At 38.5% G+C, this 23,451-nt stretch overlaps 2 protein-coding genes and 1 pseudogene across 2 annotated transcripts in view; all 3 read right to left on the bottom strand.

The window, feature by feature from the left end:
• Stxbp3 (syntaxin binding protein 3) overlaps positions 1-14,082 on the bottom strand; it is a 50,327-nt gene extending 36,245 nt beyond the window's left edge. Inside the window, exons 1-3 of the mRNA XM_003479191.5 lie at positions 13,940-14,082; positions 2,127-2,176; positions 1,486-1,567 (exon numbers count right to left, since the gene is read on the bottom strand). Coding sequence (XP_003479239.2) covers positions 1,486-1,567; positions 2,127-2,176; positions 13,940-13,988 — 181 coding nt within the window. The 5' untranslated portion in view covers positions 13,989-14,082. The remainder of the gene's footprint in view (positions 1-1,485; positions 1,568-2,126; positions 2,177-13,939) is intronic.
• LOC111754305 (U6 spliceosomal RNA) lies at positions 6,996-7,095 on the bottom strand (annotated as a pseudogene).
• A 2,610-nt stretch (positions 14,083-16,692) lies between the features above and the next one.
• Positions 16,693-23,451, bottom strand: part of Fndc7 (fibronectin type III domain containing 7) — a 29,092-nt gene continuing 22,333 nt past the window's right edge. The window contains exons 12-13 of the mRNA XM_023561250.2: positions 17,559-17,625; positions 16,693-17,472 (exon numbers count right to left, since the gene is read on the bottom strand). Coding sequence (XP_023417018.2) covers positions 17,597-17,625 — 29 coding nt within the window. The 3' untranslated portion in view covers positions 16,693-17,472; positions 17,559-17,596. The remainder of the gene's footprint in view (positions 17,473-17,558; positions 17,626-23,451) is intronic.

Genomic DNA, 23,451 nt, shown 5'->3' with positions numbered 1-23,451 from the left:
GTAGAGATTAGTTTTTTTTTTTTGAGATTAGTTTTTTATAAATATCATATGGTCAGACTGTCTGTAAGTTAGGAGCGATGGTGGGTACATATATTAGGATACAAAATATTAAAGAAAATTATATTTCCATTGAGTCTGCTTCCTTGGTGCAGCTTTTTAGGGTTGTTATGGAGAACAAACTTAAGTAAGTGAGTTAATAGATAATGAAGTTAAGGATAATATGATTAAGTATAAGTTATTTTCCTCAAAAAGTGATGCAAATTACTATCTCATAAGTGTAATTAACTTCTTGTGGCATCATCATTTTTTTGAGAACTGTATTTTGAATTTTTATACTAGAACTGATTTAAACACAATGTAGCTAATAAAGAAACTTACGAGATCAGTATTACATATTTTTAAATACATTATGTACAAATGTTGATTTTAAGACATCTTAATATCTATTTAAAAGCAACTCAAGAAAACCACAATGACTGGAAATTTAACCATAAATTGTAGAACACTTGCCTAGATGAGGTCTTGGATTTGATCCCAGTATCACACACACACACACACACACACACACACGAACACACAAGGGGGAAAAAAAAGGAAAGAATTACAAACATCAGAACACTGAGATGAAGTTTCAATATACAAAACTCTTAGTAGTAAATGTAATAATAAAAAATTAAAGAAGAACCACAACAAAACAATTGACTCAGTCTTGGATGGGGCCCTTAATTATATGTCTTACCTTGGCAAAAATCTAACTTAGAAAAGCTTTTCTGGGGATTCACAGAGAAAGAACAGTATCAAATCTAAGTGCTGTAACTAGAGCCATAAGAAAAATATCACCTAAGAAACAACTGTTATGGTTTATATCTGCACGTCCCCGCAAAGCCTCATGCAATCACGGGCGGAGCTTTGGAAGGTGACTGTATCATGGTCACCACACTCACCAAACTCATCATCATCAGTGGGTCAGCCCACTAATGAGTCTATAGGTAAATGTGACATTAGGAAGTGGGACATGGTCTAAAGAGGCAGGTCACTGAGGGTGACCTAGAAGAGCATTCTCACCTATTTTTGTTCCTTCCTTGACTCCCTCTGCTTCCTATGGCCACACCCCTCTGCCACACTTTGCTGCTTTGGAGATAGACCACTACAGACTAAAACAGAACCAAAATAAGCTTCTCCCCTAAGTTGTGGGCAACACATACTGAGTCTCAGTGACAAGAAAAGTGACTAAGACAACTACTACCTAAATTTGTTTGTTTGTTTCTTTGGTTCTGAGAAGGTCTTACTATATATTTAAGATTGGCTTTGAAATCACTGTGTAGCCTGAGATGGCCTTGAACTTTTGGTGATACTCCTGCCTCAGTCTCCCGAGGGGAGATGGTAGTACAGGCATATACCATCAGCCTGGAAATTTCCGAATATTTCAAAAACCTTCTGGGTCAGAATAAAAAAATATTCATGAGAAAAATTAGTAACACTTACCAGTGATTCCCTCGTCTAGAAGATCTGTCATTTTACAACATGATGCCAAAAGCTTAGTAGTAAATTCATCCAAAAGCATTATCTTAAAATAAATACCAATAAAGAAACATATAAGCAGGCAGTTGTCAAGAATATGTAAAAGAATATCAGCCCTCAAATCAACTCAAATTTCTAACTCTTTCATAACATGAAATTAAAATATCAAGACAGAAGGTGAAATAATATCTGCTCATCTTTTATCTTTCATTTATTTTTCTCAACAGACATAATATGGTATTGTATCTAAGTAAGCAAATAGAAAATTTCTATTTTGAATTAGAGGCTGTCCATTTAAAATACACCTTATGTGTAATATCAAATTTTCTTAAAATTATAAATCACCATTTACAGAATTATTGGTTCAAGCAATTTGTACTTAATATTTACAACTATCATAGGAGTTATTATTACCCTTATTTTATAGATAAAGAAACAGAGCTAGAGAAAAGATCATGAAACTTGCAAAAGAAGCTACAACTACTAAGTGGTGAACTTAGGATTTGAAGGTGAACAGTGTGCTTCCAGATCCTATACTCTTATAGAAATATTGTAAGAACAATGTACTGCACTCCTCAACGGAAGAGCAAAGTATGCAATTCTACCTTCCATTCGCCTTCCTTCTTGCAGTCATCAAACACTGTTGTTTTTATCTCTGTTTAAAAAGAAAAGAAATTATTTAGGAATCTCAATAAACATAAATGTAGTATACTACTCAGAAGATTCAAAGTAGCTGAGGAAAATCCCAATTTGAACATTTGTTAAATCACATAAAAGCATATGTATCTACTAAACCTGGAATAAAAATTTACCTTTAATACCTAACCTATGTAGTACATTTAAACTGTAATTTTTCATTGGTACATGTTTGCAGTACACAATGATTATTACTTGTGAGGAGTAAGTACATGTATATGACATTTCTTATATTTTTAAATTTGAGATAAGAGCATCACAAAAAGGGATCATATATTTAGTGCATGAACACATACTGAAAAATATTTCTGAAAGTATAATCTTATCTGGTTTTTTCAATTTCACTTAAATCCTCAATAAACAAGATGAAAAAAATCTTTGGAAAGACAAAAGAGTTAAAGGCATTGTATCACAGTCACGTATGCATGTTCATGTTTATAGTAATACAATTCATAATAGCTAAATCTTGGAAGCAGCCTACAACAGATGAAAAACAAAATGTGGTATTTACACACAGTGGAGGGCTAGGAATTTAGCTCAGTGATGTAAGCACCTGTTTGGCAAGCATGAGGTTGTGAGTTTGATCCCTGGTACAAAAAAAAAAGAAAACACTCATATATTATACACAATGGAGTACTTCTTTGCCATAAAGGATAAACTTGAGTCATGTGTAGAAAAATGGATGCATCCTGAGACCATAATACATTACTACATGAAGTAAATTAGTCTTACAAACTTTAATAATGCATGGTTTCTCTTTTTAAGAAACCCAATATATAAATAAACTACAAAGTAAAAGACAGACAATAGGAAAAGTTATTGTAATCCAGCGTGGTGGCAATTCTAGCACTTGGTAGGCTGAGGCAGGAAGAGGGCCACGCACAAGTTCGAGGCCAGCCTTGACTATGTACCAAGACCTTGTTTCAAAAGACCAAAAAAAAAAAAAAAAAAACCAAAAAAACCCCAAAAAACAAACACAGACAAACAAACAAAAAATCCAGAAAAAGTATACCTTGCTTTTGTTTTTGGCCTGTTAGTCTGGCTATTAATCTGTACATACAGTAATTTTTTATTTTAAAAAAAAAGGTAGAAATGATACAGAATTTCAAAAAAATAACATTAAGAAACAATCACTAGTTGTGCGCTGGAAAGGAAAGAACAACCTGCAGGTAAACACATAACTGAATATATGATTAAGTGTGCAAGACAGGTAACCATACTGAGTCTCTGATAGTTCATCAAACAGAACAGTTCGTGCTGTCACTGTTCAATTGTTCATTTTATTGCTCTGATTTTGTAACCTGAATAACTACTTCTGAGACAGCAATACATACATATGATAAATAACTGTATATAAAGACTAATAAATTAATGAATCTGATGCTGGCAAGGAATTTTTTTAAGAGGGTAGGGGAAAAAAGATTGAGATGCGCTATGTACATGAACCAACTCCCTACAGTAAATGTAATTATGTACTGCAAACATGTACTAGTAAAAATTAAAAAAGAATTTAAATAGGGCTGGCAGTGTAGCTCAGCAGCACAGCACCTGCCTGTCAAATGTAAGGTCATCAGTTTGATTCCCAGTAGCAAACAAACAAAACATTTTTAAATAAAAATATTCTTTTAAAAACCTCTGAAAAGTTAAGGAGCTCAATGTTATGTTGCTTTTGACCGATTTGCATAAACATTTTATCCTGATTTATAACATTATATTTCTTTTTACTTTTTTATTTTTGGGGTTTTGTTGTTATTTGTTTTGTTTTGCTTTTTGAGTCAGGGTTTCACTATTCAGTCCAGGCTGGCCTTGAATTCACTATGTAGCCTACACTGGCCTTGAATTCACAGCAGTTCTTCTGCCTCAGCCTCTCAAGTATTAGGATTACAGTTGTAGGCTAACACACCAGCTGTGAATATTTAGTCTTGGTTTATAATAAATATTAATGTGTTCTTTGCACTGATTTTCAAAATTAAATATTTAAATTGCTTCAGTGGACTAGGGATTAACAAAATCTTTCTCTTATGTAGTAAAGAGTACATGAAGGGCCAAGTGTGATGGTGCATGTCTGTAGTCCCAGCACTCTGGGAGGCTGAGACAAGAGAACTCAAAGTTCAAGCGTAACAACTTGGCAAGGCCCAGTCTCAAAAAATAAAAAAAGGGCTGAAGATATAGTTTAGTATTTAATATTCTGCGTTCAATCCTTAACTATCAGGGCAAAGAAAAAAAAAACAGATGTAGGCAATGCATACAAATATCTGTTCCACTTTATGAGATGATCTCCCATATATAACATTTTATTAATGTTCAATTAATTTTGAATATATAGTATATAATACATAAAATAGAATTAAACTACCATTTACAGTATTTTCTTTCATTAATCCTTGTTAATGCGGCAGTGTATGATTTGTTTAAGCTTCTCTATTTCTTAATTTCTTTTTTGGAGACAGGGTCTTGCTATGTATTTCAGCCTAGCCTTGAATTTACCGTGTAGCCCAGGTTGGCCTCAAGCTCACAGCACTCCTCCTGCCTCACCCTCCTGAGCCCTGAGATTACAAGCATGCACTACCACATCTGGCTTTCTATTTATACTAACATTTTTGGGAAATTTACCATTAAGTTTTCGACATCATGATAAAAAAAATGACAGTTTTGTTTTTGTTTTTGTTTTTGTTTTGGTTTCCTATGTAGTTTAAGAACTCACAATCCTCTTGCCTCAGGCTTTATTCTTCTAACAGAGGGTGTAATTAGTATAATAAAAATATTTTAAATCTTTTTTCCTCGTTCCTCATACACAGGCTTCTAAAATCCTTGGAATCTCCTGAGTGACACAGTGACTACAGTGCACTAATGACACGATTTTTGGAGAGAGGACACCGAGCTAGCTTCTGGTCACCACAAAGAGAGGGAAGAGGGACAGAGATGGAGTCCAGTTATCAGTGGCCAATGATTTAATCAATGACACCAACACAATGAAACCTTAAAAAACTCACTAAGGGAGAATATGAAGAGCAGCTCAGTTGGGTGAACTATGCAGGGGGCATAGGGCGCCCAACTCTGTGGAGGTGACAATTCCTGTGCACCAGTCCATTCTAGGCCTTATCTTACATATTTCTTCATCTGCACGTTCATTTGTATCCATTACAATTAACTGGTTACATTAAATAAAGTGTTTTCTAGTTTGTGAACCATTCTAATAAATTATTGAATCTAAAAGTGGATTGTGCAAACCCAATTTTGTAGCCAAGACTGAGAAAAATGTGAGTAACCTGGGAAACAAACCTGATACTTGCTACTGGCACGAGGATAGCCTTGTAGGACTGAGACCAAAACTAGCTAACACTAGTTAAGTGACACGAGGTAGTGTCAGAATTGAACTTAACTGCAAGATATTCTTGTTGGTGTCCAGAGTTGCATAATTGGTTGGTATGAGGGGGAAAAAACCACATATTTGCTGTTAGAAGTTAAAAGTATTTTAGTTACTAATACTCATCATAAAACATTGTTAGGTAAACCGAGGCACAATGAGACCACTGACACAGGCGAGGTTCAAGCAATATGCTAGGACTTAATTGCAGACTGAGTGCGGCTGGGCCAAAAGACTTGGCCCTGAGCAAGGGGTAAGGGCAAATTTTTACAGGGGAGTTTAGGCAGGGGAAGAAAGTATTTCCAAGGGGGTGCAAAATTTGGGGTCTCTGAGTAGAGGGTCTAAGGTTATAAGTGATAGGGTGGTGATAGGGAGGTGTTGGGTACAGGGGGTGCTGGCAAGCACAGCATGTCTCGTGGTTTTTGTGGAACCAGCTATCTGGAGGTTGAACTGTGTGGGGACCGCTGCAAGACTGTTGAGCTGCATGAGGAAGCTGCCAACTTCCTTTTTATTATCTGGCTCCCCCAGGTGTGAAAAAGAGATCTGTTTGGTGAGTTTTTTCTCTCCTAGGTGGGCAGGGTCCAGTTCAGAGACCGGACACTTACCTGGAAGGTTTTATTGTAGTTGGGAAGATATGAATTAGTGCAAATACTAATTAAGATGGCTATATATTGTTTGCTAGGAAGATTATAATTTTATAGAAATGATTAAAAACTTAAAATACTTAACCATAATATCTTTCAACCATAATATCTTTCAACACACTGATTTCTAATCTCTACAGGGAAACATTGTTTCACACAAAGTTCAGAAATTGAAATAGTATGCTGCTTCCTCCTTTAAGGTAACTTCATTCCTTATAACTCAAAGAACCTAAGTATAATTTTACTTGTTCTTACAAGACTTATTTGTATCCTTCTCTTAAGAAATTAACAGGCAGGCATGGTGGTGCACCTATAAATCCCAGCACTTGGAAAGCTGAGGCAAGAGGACTGGTGCAAGTTCCAGACCAGCCTGAACTCTAGCAAGATCATGTCTCAAAAAGACAAAAAAAAAAAAAAAAAAAAAAAAAAAATTATGATGGAACGTATTGATGAGAAGTCCCTGAACAGACAAGCAAACTCACCACAGTCTTCAAAATGTTATAGTACATGCACTGTCCTAGCTGACAGAAACTTGGCACACAGTTACTGAGCACTTGAAATGTAGCTAGTCTCAACTGGTATGTCCTGAAAGTAGAAGACTGGCTGGGCGTGGTGGCATGCACAGGGGAGGCTGAGGCAGTTGGGTCACCACAAGTTTGAGACAAGTCTGAGCTACAGAGGGAATTTAAGGCCGACCTAAACTATGCGGCAAGATTCTCTCAAAAAACAATAATCATCCAGTTGTACATTTAGCATTAACATATTTCATCATTATACTTAATTTTAAGAGTCATTTCATTCTTGTGCAGAGGGCGTGCTAATTTTCTCAGTATTGTTTAAATTTTTGTGTATGTGCTGTTGAAGCAAGTGTAAGTCATTTCCCTTCAAACTAAGAGCCAGAAAATCGCTTCATTTATGGCATTAACAGAGTGCCAAAACTCCTGGTGACTATTGTTTGAAAAGGAGAGGAACAAATTATCTTTAATGACTCTCCATTGCCCAGAATATCCAAACTACTTTGCACAGCACTCAGGGCCCTTCATAACTGGCTCCAACCTACATTTTTGTACGCCCTACTATCCCCAGGAACATTACTCTGTACTCACTCAAAAAGAACTGTCCACATTCTTCTTTGTCCTGGTTCCCTTTTTATAAACAGTCAAATATTCTGTCACCTTTGGGATTTGGCCCAGAAGTCTCCTGCTTGGCAAAATACTACTGTCTTTCAAGCATCATCTTAAATGCTCTTTTGGGTCTTCCCTGTTCTATTCTCAGATAGGAAGTATTTCTTTTTTCCTCTCTTCTACCATAAAATTTTTCATAGTGCTAATCCAGCATTTACTACTTGTGCATCTGTTTGACCTTATTGTGATTTCTAGGAGGTCAAAGAATAGGATAGATATTCAAAAGTGAATGACTGTTTAAAAATCTAAAAATAGAGGCTGGGGATTTAGCTCAGTGGCATAAGCGCCTGCCTTACAAGTGCATGGTCATGAGTTCGATCCCTGGTACTGATAAAAAAAATAAATAAAAATAAAAATCTAAAAATAAATTACTCAACAAACTAAATTTAAAAGAGGAAGTGACCAGAATGAAAACACACAAAAAGATAACTGACTAAAACCAAAACAAACAATTTTGTGCAAGCTTGTATTTTAGAAAACCTACAAGTGGTTGTCTCTATAAAGAAAGGCAGGGAGGAGGATTATTCTCTTCTGGCATCAAAATTTGCTGCCACATTAAGGTTCTAGAAAGTAGTTTAAAATGTTAATTACAGCTGGGTGTAGTGGCACAAGACTATAGTCCAGCACTTTGGAAGAATGAGGCAAGAGAACTGCAAATTCAAGCCCAATCTGGCCAAGTTTGCAAGACCATGCCTTAAAGTTAAAAAAAAAGTATATATATATATATATAACACAGTACATATATAAAATACACATACATATATAGATACATATGTATATATACACACATATCTATATATAAATAGATATTTATACATATACATAAACACAATAGATATGTATGTATATACATACAAATATTAAAATGTTCTGGGAATTTACTGCAGTACAAAGACCTTGTATTCAATCCTCAGTACCACACACACACACAAAAGTTAATTGCAAAGATTTTGAATGAACAGGGAAAATACTGTTGCAACATTTAGTTGTCTAAAAAAAAAAAACCACACATAACTGGGCAAGGTAGCACAAATCTATAATCCAGTGGTCTTAAGGTTGAGGCAGGAATGTTCAAAGCCAGCCTGGGCAATTTAGGTAAAGCCTGTCTCACAATAAAAAGGGTTGAGAATATAGCTCAGCGCTATAGCACCTGCCTCCATGCATGAGGGCCAGCATTCAATCCAGTACTAGGGGCATATGTATGTGTATGGAAAATACAGAATGATAAATAGTAATACTAAAAGTTGGGATCTATATAAGCATTAGGAGGAAAGATGTGAAAAAAGGAAAAAACCATAATTTAATATGTAAACAATGGGCTCAAATAAGCATATTCTAGTTACTTTTAATTTTTTTACCCAGTTTTATATGCTCTGAAAATTCCTTTAAAACATGTGACAAATACAAATTAGATCTTACATGGACTACTGATTATACATGAAACAAAATAAACTACTGAATAAGATCATGAATAAGAAACAGAAATGTTACCAGTTTGTTGAACTCACTTTATAGATAGTTACTTTTGTTTTGCCATGTTTGGTTTTAAAATAAATTTTATCAAAAAGTTTAAAAAATCTTTTACCAGTTATTTTTATAACCATTCTCCTGTAGCAAAAGTGCCAAATATGCACTAGAAACTTTCATTAATTTTTAAATATGGGAATTAGTTTTATAAACAAAATCTTGCTTTTCACACTCAAAACACTGCAATGTTTTTTTAAAAGAGGTTTTCCGTGGAAACAAAGCTTTGTAATTGGGAAGGAGAGGAGGAGATGAAGGGAGGGTAGAGGAAAGTCGGGGGGAAATACCAAACAAGGTATATCATGTACAGGTATAAATATGATCAATGTGATCATTATGTAGAGCTGAAGGGTACCAGGACAATCTAATTTAAAAAAAAGGGGGGGGGGTTTCAAGTCAGGGGTGGTGGCACATGATTTTAATCCAGCACTGGAGAGACCAAGGCAGGAGGACTGCTGTGAATTGAGACCAGTCCAGGCCACACAGTGAGACTGTTTAAAAAAATAAAAAAGGTGTTGAGGGGGTTCAGACGGTCTCTAAAGGCTAAAGCCTTCTCAAGTTCTAGGTTACAACTCAAATGTCACCTACTCAGACAAACCTTTCCTAACCCACATATCTAGAGTAGCCTCTCTTCCCTTCTTACCACTGACTGAAATAATCATGCTTGTTTATTTTTTACTTGTTAATTTTCGGTTACTCCTCACTTCAATTTAAACTTGAAGGAGGTGAGAATTTGTCTCCTACTGTTGTATTACTCTAAGAATTCAATCATATTGGACAAATGGGGTTAGTAAAAAGTAGGCAAAAACTACAAAACTGAGTCAATTATTTTTAGAACTCATTGTTATCCCTCACATTCCCATAGGGCAGTGTCCCAAACTGCAACTTAAAACCCACTTACTTATCACAAAGTACCACCATTGCAATTAAACCTGAATACCCACTGTTTTATTTTAGAAAATAATTCATGGAGACTGCAGCCCTTCCAGGGGGAGAACCAGCAGTGTCTCCTGAGATCCACGCCATGTTGGAACTTAGGACTCTGGGAAGCCAAGCAAGCACCTCCCCTTCCTGGTAAGCAGAGGCAGTGTGGCAGACTGCAGCCCTTCCAGGGGGAGAACCAGCAATGTCTCCTGAGATCCATGCCATGTTGGAACTTAGGACTCTTGGAAGCCAAGCCAGCACCTCCCCTCCCTGGTAAGCGGCAGTGGTCTAGTTGACTGCACCCCTTCCAGGGGGAGAACCTGCAGCAGCTCCTGAGATCCAAGCCATGTTGGAAATGAGGACGCTGTGAAACCAAATGTCCATCCTACCTCCCTCCTAAGCAATAGTGAACCTGCATGGCCTATAGTCAAATATCCCACTTCCCCTATCCTCCTTCTCCCCCCCCCCCCCCCCGCACCGCCCATTAGCAAATGGGAACCAGAAATCTGAGCCTCTCCTGGGAGGTTGACCATAGCAAATAAGGGGGACTTCGTTCTACCATTTCTTTGAAGGCAAATATTTTTATTACTGTTTTGCTCTTTTCTGGTTAATGGTACTGCTCTATTCAATATTTTGTTTTGGTAAGTTCTATAGTGTTCTACCTTTCATCTCATTTTGATATACGTGATTGAAAGAACAACTATTATAAAGATAACAAAATATACTGTGATACCTATTACTGTTATCCTGGTAACCTGCTGTGCAGTTCTGTACCAATTTCACTGTGCAATCTTAGTTGGCTTTATTCTGACTTGTTCTGTTTTATACTTTCAAAATAAAATTTAAAAAAAATAATTCATGTATTAACATCTTTTGTCTTACAAGAAAAACAGTAACACACATGCCATAGGTTGCCACCACTGCCCTGGAGCCTGTTAGGAATTTAAAGCCTTGTAAAACAACAGTGTACCTACCTTCAAGAAATTTATCAAGGCAGAAAGTAGTAAGAAGTGCCATCCAAGAAGAGTATATTAAAAGCTACAGAAAACTTAGAAGCTAGGAAAAATGAGAAGCCATTATGAAAGTGTTAATGCATTTAAGTTGACTTAAAGGGTGGCTAAAACGGATAGGTGAAGAACAGGGAAAGTGAAGCATCTAGACAGAGCCATGGACCATCATGATAAGATATGGAGTCAAAAGATTGCAAGATGACTAAACAGAATGGACAAGATAGAAGAATCAAGATTATGCTGGTGAAAGTAGGTAAGAATAACAAGGCAGATTGGGGCCAGATTACAGATCTTCAAAAGTAATCTGGAGATACAGCTCAGTGGCACAAGAGTCTGCCCAGCAAGTGTGAGGTGGCAAATTCATTTCCCGATACCAAAACAACAACAACAACCAAAAACAAACCCTGAAATTAACTTTAGACAATTAGAGGTCTCTGCAGGTCTATAAGCAAAAGAAGCACCCGATCACGGCACATACTATTATACAAAAATTATTCTGGCAACTATTTGCTGGAATGGGAAAAAGCAAGAGCTCAGAGGCTCAGCTATGAAGGTACTACAATAAGATGAACATAAAATAAGACCTTTCACTAAGCTTTAAGGGGAGAAGCCACTGACAGGTCAAACATGAACTCTGTAGTTAAAAAAAAAAAGCTGAGTGTAATTCCTAGATCTCAATTAAATAGCTGTTTTTAAAGTTAATTTAACAGCATTAGAAAGATATAATTTGCATACTATATAATTTACCTATGTAAAAGTTACAATTGAATGGTTTCCATTATATTTGAAGTCAAACATATTATCAAAATCATTCTGAAAATATCTTCATTACTTAAAAAACAAACTCCACTCCTCCAATTTCCCCTCCAGATATAAGCATCCACTGAATCTACTTTTTTTCTGATCTGTTTATTCTGAACATTTCATATAAATGGAGTCATAAAATGTGTTCTTTTTGTAGCTCCTACTACTTAACATATTGTTTTTAAGATTCAGCAATGCTATCAGTATTTTATTTCTTCTTACTGCTTTAATTCATTCATCAGTCCTTGGTCATTTTGAGTAAATTTCTTTTTGGCTATATGAATAATATTATGCCAATAGCTTTATCAGTTTAAATTATCTATGAAACAGAAACACTAATTCTCATGAATTTTAATGTATGCAAAGAAGTGTTTGGCATAGAATAAATGTTCAAAAATAGTGTACCAGGGCTGGGGATTTAGCTCAGTGGCACAAGTGCCTACTTTGCAAGCTCACAGTATGAGTTCAATCCCTGGTACCAAAAACAAACAAAAAACAAAAAACCCCTACTTTCCACATTTTCTAGGTAAACTCAAGATTCTTGAATTAGCTATCTTCACTTAACTGTACTGTATCCTCAACCCAGCAATATATGATTGTGTTATCTCAGAAGATTCCCTTTACATTTCTTTCGGATTTTTCTTATTTTGTTAACAGAACTCAGAGGCTCCCTTTTCTCAATATATATGCTTTATCAATAAACGTTGAGTTATTACCATCTTGTCTTTTGGTTATGTTCCTACTTACACAAAGTTTCAAAGAACCACTTTACAACCTTCTTTTTCTTTCCACTCAGTGTCTCTATCTTACACTCCATCCGAACACTTTACCTCAAATTAACAGCACAAGGAAGTACTTTATTATCTGTTCACTCTTCCTTTCACCTAGTTTCCATGCTGTCAAGACTGGCATTACTGTCAACCTCTTTTTCCCTGATAAATGCTGAAACACCATGTTTATCTTGAAAATTATTTATACATTACAATGTGCTGTCCATTTTCATACCCATGTATTTATATGTCACTACGATTTTAAACACCTGCAAACCACGGTGGGGGATAGAGGCCTATAATCCCAATTACCAGGAATGTTGAAAGATCACAAGTTCAAGATCAGCCTAGCAATACTGTACAGTGAGACTTTACAAATAAAATGTTTAGGAGTGAATGTATAAATCTATGCTAATACTGTCATTAAAAAAACCAACTACTGTGATCTTGAAAAACAAATGTTGACTTTAAAGTTATTTTTAATAACATAATTTGATGTTTCTCTTTATTTTTTCATCTTTTTAAACACTATACAATTATTTATACTATTTAGGGTCTGCTATATGATAACCAATATCCCAGCTACTAATCTGGATTTTTAATTTTATGCACGAGAACTCCATAACTCCTTGAACTGTGTTAACTAAATCATTTCTGTTCTTTGTTCAACAAGTTGGAGTAAGAAACACTAATTAGATGTTACTCCTTTTCTACTACTAGACCATAATTACTTTCAACACAGCAATGCCAAACAATGTTGGTTCTTCCTGTTGGGTGGTTTCATTCCGTCCCTAATCTGCCAGGCGTAGGTCTGGAGTAATTTTTATGAAAATCGTGGAGGATATGGCAGAACATCAGTAACCAACAAATAGTGTGATTTTTCAGCAGGGAGTGGCCCGCGTGTAAGGGAAAAGTGAAGGTTAGCTTTGCTCTGGCTATGCTCGGAGCTGTCACAGCATGCAGTTTTTAGCATGTAAGCATCTCCAGAAATAAGAGAACAGAAACCTGTTTAACAGTAAAGTTTTTTTTTTTTTTTAAAGGGTACTTTGGTAGTAAATTCCTCCCCAATACATGAATAAGCTGCCTCTGGACACAAGTGTGCGAAAGGAGGCAGGACAGAGCAACACAAAGCTCAGATTGTCCCGGGTGGGAGACATCCCGGACTGGCGGAGCCAGGCGAGCGCGGAGCAAGGGCGCAGGAGCCGCAAGACAGCGCACGCCCAGTGCAACTCGCCCACGCGGGGCTTCCGCGGGGCAAGCGGGTGCCGGACCCCAGCGAGAAGGCTCAGACGGGTCGCGCCCCGCCCACCCCCGATGCTGGCAAGAAACAGAGCTGAGTAGGGAAGCAGGAAGGAGTTCTAAGAGGGACGCGGGTCCCAGAGCAACAAGTGCTGTGGTGGCTCCCCGAGAGGCTGCTGGACTGGAGCGGGAAAACAAGGCCCGACGCGGTGGCCTTCTAGTCTTTCCTCTCAGCCCCTAACCCCACCGCACTCACTCTGCCACACCACGCTCTTCAGCCCCCGCTCCGTCACCGACGGCGCCATCTTCCCAGATCTACAGGACAGCAGCCACCGCCTCCCACTCGCAACCTACTTTGGCCCGGAAAGTGGTACTTGGAGGCCCCGCCCCCTGCCGACCTCGCCCTCTGGTGACGTCACGTGCGTCACCGCGGGGATCACCGCCCACGCCTGGACGGAGGCTGCGCAGTGCAGGCGGAATATTAATGAGGATGAGGGCTACCCCTTGTAGGAGGGTACCGCAGCCGGAGTTTCGAAGTCCTTTTGCATCGGAAAGCGAAGATGGGCAACAGGTTGTGAACTGGCACAATTGGCGAAATTATGAATTGACACAAGAGAAAGCCAGGAGCCTTCGCTTTACAAAAGAATGCTTTGCGAAGGATCTATAATAGACTTCACTCTGTAGGTTCCTCAACCGTTAGATGGAAAATCTACCTTCCCACAAAAAATTTTACTCATTTTTCAAGAACACAATAATTACGTATAACTAGGACGTATCCTTTAGTATCCCTAGAATTGTGTGCTGAGCTTTTAGGAAACTCAGAAATGAGAGACACCTTTTTCCCAGAAGAATTCATAGTCCAATTAATAAAAAACAATTGCTGGCATGCTGTAGGTAGCCAAACATCGGTTTAAAAAGTGAATGCCTTGTGAATACAATATAAAATAGCCAGAAAGCTATCATTTAACGTGTGTGCAACAAACATAAAACAGGCTATCAATGCTTTAGATACAAAATTATTGTTGAAAGCTGATTAACAGAGGTGTTGCTTTGAGCTGAGACTTGATTGAAGCAACGATTTGGGGAGTTGAAAGTGTATCAATTATAAATTAGATCAGTTTAGTTGCTGACAGCCCTAAGAGATGATCATTGGGTACTTTGGCAAAAAGTAGACATTCCTAGAGGGGTTTGCAAAGAAGCAATAGTTTTAATTTCGAGTTGGACATACAGTGTAAATGGTTAGTAACCACTACTGCTAATAATATCTATACTTATTGAATGCTTATAATTTGCCATCACTATACAGGTTGGATTATCTCATTGTCCTCAAAGCAAATAGATTTAATGCAGCTACACTAATTGCCAAGGATGCACAGTTAGTGGCCCACACAGAAAGCAGTGGAGCAATTAATTTGTGTGATGACTTGCAATTTTTAGGAAAGAAAAGGAGACTGGAGAATAAAAACAATCATAAAATTGGAATGAATAGTTTTTTTTTTTTTTTTTTTTTTTTTTGCTTGAGGTTTATGTGGAAATAGAAGCTAGGGCCTTGTCTTTCCTTAAATGTACTTTAAATTATTTTCGCTTTTCAGTTTTGAATCATGTTAACTAAATTAGTTTTATCTTCGTGCAACATAGACTGTGTTGTCTTCTATAGAATATGGACCAAAGTAGTTCACCTTTAGACGCCTAAGCAGATAGTCCCTCTGGGACCAAAGATCCTAGCCTTCTATTTGGTCTTTGCCTGTTTTCTTTGGCTGTCCCAATTGGACATGATCACAACTCCATTTAGAGGGCACACCTTGCTAGCAACTGAGCTCAGCATGTAGTCTCACACAGGCCCCCATAACTCCCCATGATGCAAGCCAAGTTCTATATCATCAGGGAGGCCCTCAGTGGGCATGGACTTTTTCTGAACCCTCTGGATCTCACCAATCCTTCCTCATGACCTCAAGCCTATAGCTTCTTAGTGTCCCACCTTGAAACTGTGTTTCAAGGAATAGCTTAAGGAGGCAAATCCTTGACAGTTCCCAAACCTGGGGTAGGGATGCAGTTCAGTGTTTGAGCACTTGCTTAATATGTATAAGGCCCTGAGTTCAAAACCCAGCTTTGAAGGAAAAAAGTTCCCAAATGTGGCTACCTGCCAAAATCACTTGTTAAAAACATAGATTCCCAGGCCTGTTGAATTTGGTCTGCTGAGGAATCTACATGAAGAATCAGTACTTCCAAGCCAGGCGTGATGGCTCACGCCTGTAATCCCAGCACTCGGGAGGGAGGATTGTTGCCAGTTCGAGACCAGCCTGGGCTACAAAGTGAGCTTGAGGCCAGCCTGAACTGCATAGTAAGACCCGTTCCAAAAAAAAAGAAAAAAAAGAATCGGTACTTCCAAGTGATGCTGATACATCTAGCCCAACCAAACTCCTGTTCAGTCACCAGTGTTTAGGAATAAAAGAGAATGAAACACAGGCTTTCTCTGTGTGTGCTCTTGTGCACATCAATTGTACTTTTAGGGATCGTGTCTTTGGTTCATCTTCAAGTACAGATACTTCAGGGAAAATCTATCAGTGACACATTACCTTCTTTCTTGGAGAAGAGTATTTTAAATTATCTCAAAAAAGGAAAGAAAACATAAGTTTAGCCAACCTCCATGCCAATCTCCAATCTAACTCCATGCTGCAATTTCCAGTGGGCAGCATTTTATAGTTGTTCTTAACCAAAGATATTCCAGGTTTCAAAGCCATGCATTGGGTGGAGTAAACACCATAGGTCTGTGTGTGTGTGTGTGTGTGTGTGTTACAAAAGTCCTGCTCAAACTATTTTTAATTGGGTTAAAAAGAACATTAAAAGGAGAAACACTGGGGGCTGGGGATTTAGTTCAGTGGCATAAGTGCCTGCCTTGAAAGCAGGCAGTCAGGAGTTCGATCCCCGGTACTGATAAAAAGGAAAAAAGACCAAAAAAAAAAAAAAAAAAAGAACAACAAAAAAAGGACAAACACTTTTCTCAGTACAACAGATTTATGTTATATACCATTGCCTTTTCTCTCCAAAGATGAAAAAAGCGGTACAGTGTAAATGGGGATGTGTGAACACAACTGACAAGATCGAAGTCCCTCTCCTCTGTCACAGCTCAACTCTCACCTTTGGCTGTCCCTCCATCTGACATTTTTGCTCACCCAGAAAGCACAACTGCAACCCTTCTAGCAAAGCTTTTCCAGACACTCCCTTAGATGTCAAATCGTGTGTCACTTTGGCTCCCCAAACCCTGCAAGCAGCTCAGCTTCCCCCCTAACTTGCAACGAACAACCATTTGTTACCACAGGTTGCCCTGACAGCTGCTGCTGTCTGACCTAAGCTGAAGTCCTAGTAGAGGTGTGTCTCGGCTTTGCACTGCCCTCCTGAGATTGGCTTGACTTCTCTGGAAGTGCACACATCCAGGCTTGAAAGGCTAGTGGGCTGCACAGCAAGTGCTGATGTTAATGAAATACTCATGAAGTAGATGCATTGAAGACTAGTGTTTCTGGATGTGAAATCTTGGAATTTCTGCTAAGCAGAGTTATTCTGCTTCCAGGCTCTGCTTTCTTCCAGAGGATTTTCTGATTCATTTCTCTTGAGTCTTCTCTGCAGCCGAGCTTCAACTTCTTGGCAGGTGGTAACACACCTGATCTTGCCCTCAGGAGCGACAGTCAGTTAGTTGCTCTCCTCAAGGGCAAAGGAATCTTTGCTATCTTATAGGGATTTTTATATTCTAATAGATTTTTTTATATCTACTCACTGATAACTGAGACAAGTCTGCAAAAGAAATGGGAAGAAATTTTAAAACAAAGGCAAAAATTACTGTGGAATCACACAAAATCAATTACATTACTACTACTTACTTGATCAAGTCTGCTTTTATCTGGGACTTGCTGTATCATTATGCATTACTCTTCCCTCTGTAAATCACTGGAAAGACAGGGGAAGGAAAATAGAGCAAGATGAATTAAATATGCAAACATTTTCTTAACCTAAAAGCAGAGAAATGTCACTGAGATTTTATTAGTGTGTTGGTTTGAAATACAGTATTTTGCACAAGTAATAAGGAAACTGAAATAATCTGAACTGTGTAAAGGGAAACTGTTCAAACTGACCAGCAGTTTTCAACTAACCAGGGTGATCCTTCTCCTGCTTCATGAAATGAATCCTCCAAAGGAGCATCTGAACTCTGACTACTGACTCAGGACAGGAAACTTGCCTTTCCATCCACAGGGCAACTTGCTGTGTTCCTCATGGAGCTCCAACATTTCATTAATTCAGGAAGTTGTTTAGGGGAAACATAAAATTGTCTGCCAAGGAAATTTCAGAGAGAAAATTCCCTCAAAGTTCCCTGGGATATGCAGATAAGAAACAGACTGGATGTTGAAGGTGAAGGATGCCCCATGGAGTGAAATCAGACACAAACCCCTCCACTCATCACCTCAGATAGACTGATTTCCTCTTCTTTACAACCTATATCCAGTCTCCAGCTTTGAAGTAGCTTTTCTGAATTAGAGCTATGGTTTTCAAACTTCAGAGTGTATTTGTGTCACTTGGAGGACTTGTTAAAACAAAGGTGACCAGGCCCATCTCCAGAATTTCTGAGTCAGCAGTAAGTTTTTGGTGGAGTCCCAGAAATTGTATTTCTAAGTGGTTCCCAAATGATGCTGATGCTGTTAGCCCTAAGACCACACTTGAGAACTAATGAATTATAGTATTATGAAAGTTAGAACAGGAGCTGGGGATTTAGCTCAGTGACATAAGCACCTGCCTTGCAAGTGTGTGGTTGTGAGTTCGATCCCCGGTACTGGATAAAAAAGAAAAAGACAAAAAAAAAAAAAAAAAAAAAAAAAAAAAAAAGAAAGTTGGAGCTAAAATGTAAATACCTTTAATAGAAGTAGCATATTAAAAAGCAAATAAATGGTACATGATATGACTATGCAATGAAATTAAATTTATCCTCAATTAATAACTACCACTTACAATGAATTTACTACTTGTTATGGGCCTGTCATTGTGACCACTTAATCCTCATTACATTTTATGGAATGATTAGTATTCCAGTTTTCAGATGAGGAAACTTAGGCCTAGAATTGAGATAATTTAGCTAAGAGCAAATGATATCATCAGTATTTGAATTTAGATCTAATTTTTAGAAAGTTCATGCAGGTAGCAAGTCTAGGATAATGCAATGGTCAAGGAAGACCAAAAGCCTTAGGCTAGCAAGATTTCTAAGGCTCCCCTGAGCATACCTTTAAGTCCCATGTCAGCAGGGGTCCTGATTTGACTTGTGCTGTGTATTGGAAGGAGATGCTGAAATTGGTAACAACAATTTAGAACTTCCTCCTATATATAATGATTTCTGCAAGACTATAGAGGCCCTCAAGTGACCTGGAGTGCTTTGTTTTTGTGAATCTTGCAGGATTTCTTTAAAGTATCTCGTTGGACAGAGGCTGATTAAAGAAGGGAAGAGCGAGGATAAACTGCAACCCAAAAAAGACAGAACAGGGAAAATGGAGACCTGAGGCAGACTTCTCAAACATTTTGTACATCAGAATCACTCACAAACCTGATAGAAAGACACAGAAGCACTGTGGCAGGATATGGCCTGGGCCTCTGTATTCTTTAATTAATTTTCAGGAGGTTCTGACATACACTAACATTTGAGAAGCACTACCTAAGAAAGGCTTCACACAGCTGAACACATGCAAATTACTTAAGGATTTTGTAGGTAATGCTAGGGCCTGAGATTGCATCTTTTTAACAGGCTATCTGGTGATGCAGTTAAGTAGAAAGATCTGGAAACAATAGTTTTCCAGCTTGTTTTGTTTTATTTTTAATTTATTTAAAGCATTGCTTAGGTTGGGGATTTAGCTCAGTGGCACAAGCACTTGCCTGGCAAGCACAAGGTGATGAGTTGGATCCCCAGTACCAAAACAAAACAAAACAAAACAAAAGAAAGAAAGAAAGAAAAATATTGCAACTCTTCTAACAAAAAAAGAGAGATCAATAAATAATGTACTACCCCTCTTTTGCTGAAAGCTCCCAAAGACATTTCTCCCCTTTCGCTCTACCTCTAGTGAAGACCTATTTAAAACAACCATAAACTGACTTCCGGAAGAACATGGCAGACAGATAGCAGCAGCTACCGAAGCTCTCTGAGAGACCCAGCTTAGAATCCAGGAATGGTGCGGAGTGAGGAATCCTAAGCGAGAATAGATATACCCTGCTGACCCAAGAACGAACTGGGCTGAGAGAATCCAACTGGGAATGCAATCCTGGTGCTATAACAGGAACAGATAACGCCTCAGCGTGGAAGCTGGAGCCTGCGCCATTGGAAGACGCAATTTGGGTTTCCTGCCGCCACTGCTGTGTCTGAATCAGCTCGGCAGGGAGAGAGATGCGCGAAAGCTCTGAGAACAGGAATCGGTCAACGGAGTTGAGAGTGGGATGGGTGGGGAGCTGTGCATTGACCTGCAGTGAGTGAGGGAAACTGGGACTCTTCCACGGTCTAGGAGGCTCCAACAGAGGACATTCTGGGACTGGGCAGACTTGCCGGAACAGGGCGCTGTAGTGACCTCAGTCACATATCCCCCTCTCAAGTGGGATTGGTGAGCAGTGCCTAGCTTATGTGATGCTGCTGGCTGAGACCCAGTAGGCTAGCACAACCCAGGTCCCAGTGCCTGGAGGTGCACCCTAACAGTGAAGCCTTCGGTAGATTGACCTGGAGGGGCGGGCCCCACATAGACTGCCTGGTCCGTAACTCCCTGGTGTGCTGTGGTGGGGAGGAACACCTAGCCGGCACAATTCAAACAGACTGTGGCCAACAGGGAAGGAAGCTGGGCCTCCTATATACGCTTGTATTTAAGGAACAAAGAATATGGGAAGAGGGAGCAACAAGAAAGGCCCCTCGGCCCCCAATCCTGAGAAACAGGCAATAGCAGACACAGCACCAATAGAAATAAAGCGCTATCTCCAGAGCCTCCTAGACGAGTTCAGGAATGAAGTTATTAATGATCTGAAGCAAGACATAAGCAGAATAGTTAGAGAAATGCTAAGCACTACCCAAGAAAAAACAGATGGTGGAATGGGTGAACAGAAAAAAAGGGCAGAATTGTTTGATGGAGAAAATAGAGAAAACATAGAATATGTGAAGCAAGTTCAAAGAGATTACCAGGAAACTAAAAGCTCTATCGAAAACTGGCATAACAGCTTGAAAGAATCTAAAGATAGATTATCTGAACTGGAGGGCAGATTTGTAATATGGGAGCATGAAATGAAAAACTTCTTAAAAATAACAAAGAAACAAACAGCAATAATACAAAGACTAGAAGATGATAAGAGGATCTATAACTTAAGAATAAAGAACATAAAAGAAGAGGTAGGGAAACACTATTTTGCTTAAATGGTTATGTTTTGATCTGCGCTGTTTTGTTGTTATGCCCTCTTTTATCTCAATCTCCATTTTATTATTTACTTTTTAATTAAGGGAAAAATAAATAAAAAATAGCAGGATATATTATAGTACCCCACTTTGATTTTCTATTAACTTGATTTGAAGCCCTGTATTGCTTTCACCATCTTGTTTTGACTGATGTTCCTCTATTCTGTTTTGCCTGATAGTACCAGGTTTGAAAGTTTAGGCAACAGCTGTGAAGATAGTGATACTTCATACTTCATTATGATGCCTATTCTGGTTGACTATTATCTACTTTTGAAGACCTGTAATGTCTCCAATGTTTTGGTTCTGTTGGTTTCATTCTTTACTGTTTTGTTCAATTTTATTATAACTGATGATATAGGCAATTCTATTAGAGATAGCAGGAGACATTATGGTAACCATTGTTGATCACCTTGTATTATGTTTCTACATTATCTATTATGTCCACCCTTTTGATTCGACCGACTCTGTTCTGTTATGTCACATTTGGTTTTACTCTCTTCCAAAAAAGTAATAAGAAGTGTGGGAGTAATAAGACCCAAAAAGTGTAATAGTCATTGTACAAAAGAGAGGAAAAGAAAGTGCTCTAAATGGTATAAGTGCATGTATATTTAAGTATATAAGATAGACAATGATATTACTGAGTTTTGTTGGATCATTGAACAGAACTGTTTGCAGTCTCACTGTTTGAATGTCCACTTTATATGCTTTAATTTTGTAACTTGAACAAATATTTTTAAGATGACTATATATAATACATTAGTGATTTCCTACTGTTTATTTTTTTTCTGAAATTCTGTATAACTTGTACCTTTTGCTGCTTTTTTTTTCTTTTTCTCCTTAAATATAATTAAAAAAAAAAAGAAAAAAAAACCAGCCATAAACTGAACAAGGTGGTGCAAACATATAATCCAGGCTATTCAGGAGACTGAGGCAGGAGAATCACAAGTTCAAGGTTAACCTAGGTACCTTAGCAAGACCTCTCAAAATGGAAAAATAAAAGGGCTGAGGATTTATCTCAGTGGTAGAGTATCTCTGCGTTCAGTCTTAGTACTACAAGAGAAAACAAATGTAATACTAAAAATAGTTCCTAAGAACACATATATAAATCTATGTTCATTTCCCTGATGATCAGGGCTCAAAGTCACTAGAACTTTGGGAGATTTTTAACAATAGCTCATTTTTCTTTTGGTGGTGGTGGTACAGGGGTTCAACCACAAAGTCTTGAACATCTGAGTAAGCTGCAATCCCAGCTCCTAAAGCAATTTTTTATACAATTAGAAGTTTCCTCAGTTTGTTTTCACTATGCCACGTCTGTTTTCCTGTAGTCATAGGAAATAAAAACTCTTGAAACATGAATGGAGATTGCGCTTATTTTAGACCTGTAGGTGGGGGTTAGAGCAGGGATTGGAAAGTATGTGCCCTGCTGTGTTTAGAGAAGCAGTGGACTAGGAGAAGAAAGGAACCCAGGGGACAGACTGGGGATGGACCCCAGACCCAAGCCCTGTCACTGAAGAGTCACTGGGTGGGGAGCTGACCCCCACAGGAGGCTGGCAGTTGGGGTCTGCTGGCCGGAAGGCTTCAGCTCCACTAATGCCTTCTGAAATCAGCCTTGTCTGCCTAGGAGCAGGGGGAGTTCTGTAGTTTGGGGTTGATCATATTCTCTGGGGGGTTTGCTAAGGCTTTGAACCACACTGTTTCCTACAGTAGTGTGACAAGGATTCTTCATGAAGTGCTTATGCTACTTCCTGGTCATCTCCTTTGCCTGGCCCAAAAATCATCTCCATGGGAGCAACCAAGAGTCTAAGCAGGATCAGCCTAAGCAAAACTGAGCAGACACTGAGGGTTATTTTCATTCCCTTCGGCACCCCTCTTCCCCTTCTGGGTATATTCACCAGAAGTCAACATTGTTGCTCTTAGCAGACTAAGAGATTCTCTCTTGCACCTGACTACTAAAAGTATGGTCAGAGCAGTAGCCTCAGCATCACCAGCACTGCTTGGACCTTGCTAGAAATACTATCTCAAGCTTTGCCATACCTACCAAAGCAGAGTTTAGTTTTAACAAGGCATGACTGGTTCAAAGGAGCAAAATGTTTTAGAAGTCCCACTCCAGAATACTCAGCCTTGGCGGCCTTATAAAGTCACCTGAGAAGCTTTTAAAAATCCTGATACTTGGTGAGGCATGGTGACACATACCTGTAATCCTGGCATTCTGGCAAGCTGAGGCAAGATGGTCACAAATTTGATTCTAGCCTGGAAAATTTAGTGAGACTCTGTCTCAAAAGTTAAAAGGGTCTGGAAATGTAGATCAGTGG

This window comes from Cavia porcellus, unplaced genomic scaffold, assembly GCF_034190915.1.
Source record: "Cavia porcellus strain 051 isolate PalLab524CR breed Dunkin Hartley unplaced genomic scaffold, mCavPor4.1 scaffold_1, whole genome shotgun sequence".
Lineage (NCBI taxonomy): Eukaryota > Metazoa > Chordata > Mammalia > Rodentia > Caviidae > Cavia > Cavia porcellus.
The sequence above is the reverse complement of the archived record's forward strand: the minus strand, read 5'-3'. Positions and strand labels throughout refer to the sequence as shown.